This window comes from Montipora capricornis, chromosome 11 (genome assembly GCF_036669925.1).
Source record: "Montipora capricornis isolate CH-2021 chromosome 11, ASM3666992v2, whole genome shotgun sequence".
In the NCBI taxonomy this organism is placed as follows: Eukaryota; Metazoa; Cnidaria; class Anthozoa; order Scleractinia; family Acroporidae; genus Montipora; species Montipora capricornis.
In genome coordinates, this window is record NC_090893.1 from 11,315,502 (window position 1) to 11,325,501 (window position 10,000).

The 10,000-nt window shown below is 36.5% G+C and overlaps 1 protein-coding gene across 1 annotated transcript; it reads left to right on the top strand.

Annotated features, from left to right (window-relative positions):
• The first annotated feature begins 591 nt into the window (after positions 1-591).
• LOC138022951 (serine/threonine-protein phosphatase 6 regulatory ankyrin repeat subunit A-like) lies at positions 592-7,845 on the top strand. Its single transcript, XM_068869975.1, has 6 exons — positions 592-949; positions 2,619-2,763; positions 2,924-3,220; positions 4,387-4,632; positions 5,807-6,058; positions 7,468-7,845. Exons 1-6 carry the CDS (start codon positions 815-817, stop codon positions 7,593-7,595), a joined length of 1,203 nt encoding a protein of 400 aa, XP_068726076.1. The 5' UTR covers positions 592-814; the 3' UTR covers positions 7,596-7,845.
• Positions 7,846-10,000: the final 2,155 nt, after the last annotated feature.

The following is a 10,000-nucleotide window of genomic DNA, read 5'->3' on the forward strand; positions in this document are numbered from 1 at the left end:
GGGATTCTTGGTGGGGCAGGGGGGTGTCTATTAGACACGGGGCTTTTATTAGTGGGGGCCAGGGCATCTAAGACAAACTTTATACCTCACGGGGGCATTTATAAGATATGAGGCGTTTATTTGAGAGTGACCATTTATTATAATATAATATACACTTATATAGCGCCAAATTCCCAGAGTTCGATGGCGCTTAAAAACTTAAAAAAAAAAAATAGAATTTAGAATTGTAATTGATAATAATTAAGTGAAAGCGTGATTAAATAAATATGTCTTAAGTTTTCTTTTAAAGTCTTCCAGTGTCTTCTGATTTTTGAGATAGTCTGGCAAGCTGTTCCATAGGGAAGGGCCACGAACAGAAATGCCCTATCTCCATATCCTTTATTTATTAGATCATTTACGGTAAGCATTGTTTCCAATTTCTCTTGGGACTTACATTAATTCCTAGAGAAAATAAAAACAATGCTTAGGCAAAATTTTGTATGGCAAACAAAGATTTTTCACCGTATTTTTGAAAGTGGCCTTTGCAGCTGTTTCTAGCATAGAACGAGTGGGGGACTAAAACTAAGTAACAACCTGTACGTTTTGTAAAACACCTCAATTTATACCGTCACCAAATGAGGAAAGAAATAATGCTTTTTGGTTCTTATATTTCAAAACATTCAAATACAGGGACAGTTGGCCGGCTAATGTACAAAACCTACAGATAATTGGAGAAAATGGGGTTCATTGTACGAAATATATGACCTAATACACTCAGGTTTGGAACCAATTTGACCTTGAAAGCTGGTTGACTCTATCTGATTTAATAGCTAAGATGGAGGAAGAAGATGGTGTTAATGAAGTGTTTCGGGTAACTCCTCGACGACCTCTCGGCGTTATACTATCCAATCCGAGAGAGAACGGAGTTACGGAGTTTTTAGATGCCGTTCGGGACGGAAGCCTAGCTGATGTAAATATTAATGTTTTTCGTTTATTTATACGCCAAATATTTAAATAATTGCTGCAGGGCCCGGTTGTTTGAAAGGAGATTAACTTAATCCAGGATTAGCGTAAACTTTTGTTTCATCTTTTCAATTTTTCGGTGAAAGTTTCTTTTGCTTATTTCAGTTGTCCAAAATTGACGTTTTCTAATGTAAGGTTTTGCCGAATATCAGCCTTGAAGAGCATTTCGGAGTCGAGAAATTAACTCTTTTGTTAAATTTTAATCTGGGATTAGCGTTAATCGGCTTTTGAACGACCGGGCCCTGGTTTACTTGTGACGTTATGGTGGACAAGTTGGATGGTAAGAACAATAACCTGTCTCTCCGCTGGGAACTAAACTTTATTATTGTGTAAATTCTGTGAAAAAGAATTGTATTGTGTTCAGCCATCCAACTTGGCCGCCGTGTCATTTGGGTGCAAACCAAGAGAACTAGCAAGACTTTAACACTGAGCTTGGCCTTTCAGAAACTTGACCTTGAATTTTTTTAAAACTGAAAAAAAAAGATGAGGAAAATACACAGACACGATCTTATTAAATGATATACCCTGCGAGCAGAGGGCCACTTTGATGTTTCCAAGACAGGGGGATGCATGGTCAAAGCGACACAATGATTTTCCAATTTTTTTCAACGCATTGGTAACGTTTCCTAACATTTTTGTTGAAAAAGTTCATTCCAAAGGCGTTTCCACTATTACCTGGTCATTATAAACATCGACATGTTCGTACCTTGAAAATACACGGCGTTTTGTATACTAGGAACTATCATGTTGCTTATTTCAGCAATGATATCACCGGAAAGCTACCGTAAGTCACAGATTTCCTTGGTGCTATGCGCCTCGTTGGCTATTTACCATCTCATATATATCCAACGCGCGCTCATGGAATAATAATTGTTAATTATTTATGTGCCAAACGGTGCCTTATTGGTTGTTGCAAGAAAGGCTCTTTTGCTTCTGTAGTTGGCAAAATTTAACCTGTTCATCCCTGAAGCAGCCCCTATTTGACAAGTATAATTGCCTGGCATTAGACAGAGTAAAATAATTAATAATTAAAGAAAACTAAAAAGAAAACAATGTTTGTAAACAGCTATCTTACCACAAAAGCAAACTAAAATCTTGTACCGGTGCAAGTGGCATTTTGATTTCTCCACATCCTGGTATCTACCCTCCTTTAGGTGTTCAATATCTTTAATAACAATAATGATAATAATTATTATTATATTATTGTATGTACTCAACAGAATATTGCATTTCTGATTGGTCAATGACGAATACATAATAGGTTATAGAGTGCAATACAGAAGTTGCTATGGAAACACAATGATGGAGTTATTTGTTGAGTACATATAATAAATAAAAACTTAATGAACTTGCTTATGCATTTTATGGTCACTTGTGATGTATTGATTGAGTTCTCAAATTGCACTAGCCTACAGCTTGTGCAATTTTGAGAACTTTCAAACTATCACCCATACCCATAAATCAAAATCTGTACTCTGATGTTCATATGATTCCCTATACTTACTGCTTCTGCACCAAATTACCTAATACATTGTCATCATTTTGAATTATTACCATCGTCATCTTTGTGGGCAATGTTATTATTAATTTTGCTGATTGTTTCATTACTTGTTTAGGCAAAAGTCATTTTTGAAGTAAAGAGAGTAGATCCAAATTCTTGCTTGGGGGGACGAGAAACTGCATTGCACATATCGGCAAAAAATGGACATTTAGAGCTTTGCAAGTTTCTGCTTGAAGTAGGAGCTAATGTGAACCAAAAAGGTATTTCATAATTTATTGTTGTTGTTTGCTGTTGTCCTTAGCTTACTCTCTCTTGATCATGTTCATTGTCTTGTTGTTACTGTTATTAGTTTAATGGGAGGGGTGAATTCATACTAATCATTGGTAATTTATTATAACTATTACTAATACCCTCTCATAGATGGACGTTTAAAGATTCCCCTCCACCTTGCTTGCTCAAGTGGGCATCTTGATGTTGTCAAAGTGCTTGTACAAGCTGGCTCTTTGTTGGATGACATTGACAAATTTGGGAGATCGCCACTTATATGGGCCACAGCTGGTGAATATGTTGAAGTCGTAAAGTTCTTACTTGGTGCTGGAGCATCTGTAACTTCTGATAGAAATTGGCATGCTCTTCATGAAGCCTGCAAAGGGGGTTCTACTGAGTTGGTTCAAGTTTTAATCGATGCAGGTGCACCTGTGAACAATCCACACCAGTGTAAGTACACATTGAAGAAATTAGTTGGGTTAATTGTCTCATAATTGAGGCAATGAGTCAGCCCCTAGCAAGGGTTCATTAAGTTTAAGTTTAGTAATACTTTGTCATGCTAATACAAGTAAAAAAAAAATACAGAAGATACAAAAAGTGCATGACTGGAGAATAATAATGAGGGAAACTAAATCTAAAGAATATTCTCCAATATCACACATCCTAAAAGTTAAGAAGTAAAGTTTAAGTGTGGCCCAAAACTAGCTTAATTAAATTGCATAATAAAATTGACACTAAAAATTGTGACATAGAATTTAAATATGGCCCAAAGCTAATCTAATTTAATTACATACTTGTCACTCACGAGTTACACCTGATTTAAAATTGACACAAATGATCTAATAGATAGGATTTAAAACTGCTTTAAATGAAGGTGCATGCATAATGTTCGATATAATACTATTCCAGTCTGTTATGTAGCGATTAAAATGAAAATTTAAAGTAATTTGTGCATGTCTTCTTAGGTCTTATCGTGACTGTTTAAGCCACTGCCTTGTGGTTTATCCAGTGCATAGTGGAAAGTTTTCCTTGTTGTTGATGTGGTCTCCATTGAGCAATGTTTTCCATTGACTGTGTAATAATTCACCGTAATATTGTCCTGTATTAGTCTGTAGTAGCTTGGTTGGTGGTGATTGGTGCAGTATGTGTCTCAGATAAGCTGTTCATGATTTGAATACTTGGATCATTGATGTTAAATTTCAATGGGTCATTCCCTCTAAAAATTGCTTTTGTACTTAACTGTAATTTTGTTGTTAATATCTTCAGGAACGTATCATATTATTGTACCTTGAATTTACAATGTATTTCAATTATGACCAAGAGAGGCAAACTGCAATAAGATTATTTTTATATTAGTCAGAAGTAGTCAGGATACAAAGTAATTAGGAGGATGACTTTGCTTTGTCAAACTAAAGTTTAGTAGATACCAACATACATACATTCATAAATATAAACAAGGCATTTATTGGAACTTTGTTGGTGCAGACTCAAGATCTGAAAAAGGTTATCTACATTAAGTTCTAGGAACAGTCAGAGAAATGATTGGAACAGGTTTTTGAAGACTGGAAGTGTTTAGTTAAATAATCGGTGTTTTTTCACGATTAATTTTGAATTAGATTCTGGTGGTGCACCATGGTCTCCTCTTCATATTGCTGTTCGTCATGGTAACCTGGACTGCATTAAATTACTCATCAAGGCTGGCGCTGATGTGAACAGCGTCAATGCTGGCAAACACACTCCTTTGCATGAGGCTGCTTACAGGGGATACGAGAATGTAATACAGGAGCTTCTCTTGCATGGAGCAGATCCACATGCGGCTAGTAACCAGAAGAGGACACCATTACATGAAGCTTGCATGCAGGGTACTTACTTCTTCCTTGCTAGACTACCTTGTGTCCTAGGGTCACTCTAAAGCTTGGTTGATAGCATACTTGTCACTATTGTGCTGCCCTATGATATGTTCAGTAGATCCTGCCTAGAAAAAATTTTTTTTTTGAATTAATGAGAAAATTCTGTCTTTCACTTGACATATTCAAAGGTTACACCTTATAGAAACAGTTAAAAAATGCTGTGCATCTTGAAAGATATTGTTCTCAGAAATAGTTATAATCATTAAATGATGGAATAATTTGTCAACTACTTACTTGGACATGATATCAGTAGCAAAAGGTATAAGCAAAATCAAAAGTAGTGGATATTATCGATTGAATTTTTAATGTACATAATTTTTTGTCTATGAATTTTAATAATAACATGTAAAATATGTTATTTAGCAAATCCTTCTTAGGTTTTAGATTAGTTACGGGACCCTTCATAGGGCTGTCCTCTCAGTCCTGCTTTTCAAGTGAAGTAACGTTATTTGAATAAAGTACTAACTGTAAGTATAATTAACAATTGTTATTCCATGAGTGCGCGTTGGGATGGTAGATAGCCAACGAGGTGCGTAGGGCCAAGTTGGCTATATAATCATCTCGTATCCAACAAATGTGAGTGGAATATTGTTTTAGTAAAAATGCCCCCAAAATATAGAAAACTAAACGAAAAACGCCCCAAAAAAATGATGTGCACGCTTTCAATTTTGCAGAGCATGTTATATTAGCTGATATACCACAATGGCTAAGCCAATGAATGAAAACTCTTCAATTGCATTATCCAATGATCAAGTTTTTAATGATAACTATTATTTTGAATTTTGTGACTACATGTACATCTTATCTCTCAAGACGCAAGCTTGCTGGATTTTAAAGGATAGGAAAGGAACTTATTTAAGTGTCCAGTTGTTCTAGCACTGAAGCATTAAATAAATTAATAATAATGCAAATCAAGTCAAATGTTGTTTTTTGAAGAGAGGGGAAAACCGGAGTACCCGGAGAAAAACTTCTTGGTGCAGAGTAGAGAACCAACAAACTCAACCCACATATGAAGCCAAGTCTGGGAATTGGTAGGAGGCAAGTGCTCTCACAACTGCACCATCCCTGCACCTCAAACAACAAACTGCACAAACTAATGTAAGATTTGTGTTTTTACCTTCCAAAGGGAAAGTGAAATCAGCTATAATGTTATTGGACAGTGGCAGTAAAGTCAATGCGACAGATTTAGTAAGAGACACACCTCTTCATTTGGCCCTCAGAGCAAACCATGCCTATGATATTGCTGTCCAGTTAACTTCTGTTCTTCTGCGATATGGCGCATCCCCAACACTTCTTGGAAGAGATGATGACATGCCACTGGATGTAGCAAGACAAACTTATCAGGGTTATTGCTCAGAGTTGTTAGATGCTGCTTTGGGTGAGAAAACATATTTATTGGCTTCTATTAGTGGGTCCTAGGCATAGGCAGATTTATAGAGAAAACCCTTGCCCATTTGCGATACAATGTTTTTGAAATGGGCTTTTACAATATTATTGTTTGACTGTGTGTCGTGGTAACTTGTGTGGTAGTTGTGTGTTAGATGTAATTTGGTGCTCCAAATTCTCTCTTTAGGTTCTTCAAGTTCTCAGAAACGTTTTCCCTTACATCTGCCCTCTACACATGCAGTCCCTCTAGTTTTAGTATTAGACTGTCATGTTTTAGTTTTTTGACAAGAAGTGATCCAGAGCTTGAAAATATAAAAAAATCAGAAAATAGCCGTGACAAAAAAGAATCCTTGAATTTAAATCCACTGACAGGTTTTAACCGTAAACATTTCAGAGCAGATTTCCTCCCTAGACAAGCATGGCTTAAAGTGCCCCTAAGCCCAAAATATTTTTTCCTCTAAAATGGATCTTTTCACCTGTTTGAAACGCATTGCAGCCTTATTTTCCTTTTTCTAACAAATCCTGCCTTTTTATAGGCTTCAAAACTCGCGAAAAACCAAGCTTCTTTTGTTCATGACCGAGTCAGAAGGGGAGTGGGTCTATTCCTGATTTGACGTCACCAACTGATTTACATTGCATTAACTCTTTCTAAAAACTGCATGCAAAGTAGATTGTGTTGTCAAATCGGGAATAGACCCACTCCCCTCCTGACTCGGTTGTGAGCAAAAGATACTTGGTTTTTCGCAAGATTTGAAGCCTATAAAAAGACAAACAGGATTTGTTAGAAAAAGGAAAATATGGCCACAATGCGTTTCGAACAGGTGCAAACATTCATTTTATAGCAAAAAAATATTTTGGGATTAGGGGCACTTTAAGAATGCTTTTTGCAAACGTTTGAACCTAGAACCTGGGCTTCTTTGCAAACAATAATTATTTGTAAAGATGAATTTAAGAAGCCAACATTTTTGCAGATCACCATGATGCCATTATTAAGTCAAAGTAACAAGGCTACAAGTAAAAATGATACAAAATCATTTTATTGTCATTACTTTTACTTAAATGTTTCTAAGTAATTACTATAATATCAAACACAGACTACAATGTTTGGCCAAAACAGTTTATTGACTAGTAGAACGAGACGCTGGTGTGAGGTCAATAAACAAAACCGCCAAGGGTGGAGTGGGCATCTAAGTGACGACTAGCTCGAAGGTTAAGTGAAAGACCTGAAAGGTGATACGCTAAACCGGCTGAGGGCTCACCCGACAGGGGCAGGTTCTCAATAGCAAATAGCAATCATCATCAGTGGTGATCCTTGTACCTTCATTTTGTCGCGTAACACATTAAACACTGGTTTGATTGATACATTATTTGATACAAGTTTTTATCACATTATGGTTTCAGAAATACCACAGCCTCTTACCCAGATCTGTAAAGTTTCAGTGAGGAAGCACTTAGCTTGCCATTGGGAAAGCATCAATGAACTTCCTTTGCCAGTAGTTTTGAAGGCTTTTATTGGAAGTGTAGTTTGATGATTTCCCCACAATCTTCTAACTACACTTGATAATCTCAGATAACGCACGCTGATATTATTAAACCCTTGTTCAACATAGTCTTTAGTTGCTCAGTAGTTTAAAGTATATTCCAAATAGGCCATGAAGGATTCATATCCCACTGGGGATGGAAATTTTATGGAGTTCCAATTATTATTGATTGTCAGTTGCCAGATATTCACTCTATCTTGAAATTTAATGTGATCGAATTAGATTCCTTTTTTTGAAAGTTGACTGTTCCAGTTTTTCTTTCGTTTATTGCAATATATTTATTTTGGTATAACTGCAAATATTCATTTTATAACAAACAAAGGAAAACAAATTGGGTAGTAAAGTCATTAGTATTTTCACAATTTTAACCAAAAAAATTGGTAAATTTAATTTTCAATGGGCACTACATGTCAATTAAGAAAAAAATAATATTCACATCAATAATATTGATAAACCTTATTTGCTATAACCAGTTGCAAAAGTAATTGAGACATCTTAATGTGAGGAGAAAAATGTTTGTGATGCGATGCAACAAAATGTCTCTTTAGTGACGTGGTGTGAAAAAAGGGAGTGTAGTTATTGGTGTCTGTGATTATTAGGTGCAGTGCGGCCCTTAGGGAGTAAAACTAATACTGGGTAGTCCTCTAGTAGTGTAGCCAAACAAAATGCAGGATTTGCATTAGTCCTCTAGTTGGGTGATACTAATAATTATTGTTAGTTCAAGTGGGTGGTGTGTGTAAAAGAAAAGGAACTTTATTTAAGTGTCTAGTCGTTCTAGCGCTGGAGCACTAATTGGGGACACTGTAAACTGAAATTAACAAAGAAAGCAAATCAAATTACATGTCGGTTTTTGAGTAGAGGGGAAACCGGAGTACCCGGAGAAAACCTCTCGGTCCAGAGTAGAGAACCAACAAACTCAACCCACATTTGACGCCGAGTCTGGGAATCGAACCCGGGCCACATTGGTGAGAGACGAGTGCTCTCACCACTGCGCCATCCCTGCACCCCTGCGCCATCCCTGCACCCCTACAGTGAATAAATAAGAGTTTATGTTTGAGATTGTTGGCAGATTTGTCATGGTTCTACAGTATCTTGCCACTCCCCTTTGCAGTGTTAAATTAGCTATGCAGTATCAATTTACTTGTAAAACATAGATGAGCAACATTGAATTGGGAAAGGGGGTTTGCGGCTTTTGGTAATTTTGCACTAAATTTCTTCTTGGCCATTGTAGGTGTGTAGGATATCATGAATTTTTCATACTTGACTTACCTTACGAATGATGTCAAGAAACACGATTGATGTTGGAAATAGAAACATGTCAGCTACCGTATTTCTTTTACATGAAACTGACAGACTTGAAGCATGCAATTCTATCAAGTGAACTTCCAAATATCAGTAAACAAATGCATTATTTTACGTATGAAAAACATGCAGTACGAGTAGTGACCACACAGGCAATGAGTTGAGAATACCTCCTACCTTAATGCAAACAAAAACAATCAAACAATCTCGAAGGTCATTGCTCGCCATCTCAACATATATGGTTTTTGATGAACAAAATTTGAATCGGGAAAGGGGGCACTAGATTGACTAGATTTCTTCTTGGCCATCCTATGAAGTTGGTAAACACAGTTTTTGAGCAGGGTGTCTGAACATTTTTTAACCAGCATGGTTGTAGCACATTTTCCCCCAGTGTGGATCCTGTGGATAGTCTCAACTCATCCCTTAATTAAAAGAAAATCAAAATGTGCAAGCAGTTAAGATCTGTTGGTTTTTAACTGTGAAGAATGTGTAGCTAAAAAAGTAGAGCTACATTTTGTGAATGAAAGTGTTGCTTAATTTTGAACTGATCTTTTTAAAGATGTGCTTTGCAGAAAGTAAACTGTTGATGTTACTGTATGGTCATTCCTTTAGCCCGGAGCAGGCTCAGTTAGGGATGACTTGGTTTGCATTTTTGCAAAATGGAATTCTCGACTTTTTTCAAAGAAGCTGAAGAAATGGAAGCTATGGAATTGTGTTAAAAAATGCATGCAAAATATCAGCACTAAGAATTTGTGTTTTGAAAGTTGGCAGAGGAGGTTAGTACATTGTATTCTTGACATCTTCAACGGACTGGGTGCAGATAAAACATGGAATTCTTCAAGTCAATACTGTTTAAAAATAGAGCTACATTAAAAACAGTTTGCTTAATTAAGGGAATAAAAACATGATCAAATTTGTTTCATAGACCATTTTAAAGTTGTGTGCTTACTTACCTGGCCTATGAATGAAAGTGAGGGCTAGTATTAACTAGTATTGACCTTGTTCTGATAGACGCTTGACTTACCCTGGGTGCCAGAGGTTTTTCTCTCTCAGAGCGATGGAAGAAAAACCTCTGGCATCCAGGGTACACT

Coding starts and splice junctions, on each gene's coding strand:
- LOC138022951 (XM_068869975.1), top strand. CDS start 815: ATGGAGGAAGAAGATGGTGTTAATGAAGTGTTTCGGGTAACTCCTCGA. Junction 950..2,618: donor GGGACGGAAGCCTAGCTGAT/GTAAATATTAAT, acceptor TTACTTGTTTAG/GCAAAAGTCATTTTTGAAGT. Junction 4,633..5,806: donor ACATGAAGCTTGCATGCAGG/GTACTTACTTCT, acceptor TACCTTCCAAAG/GGAAAGTGAAATCAGCTATA.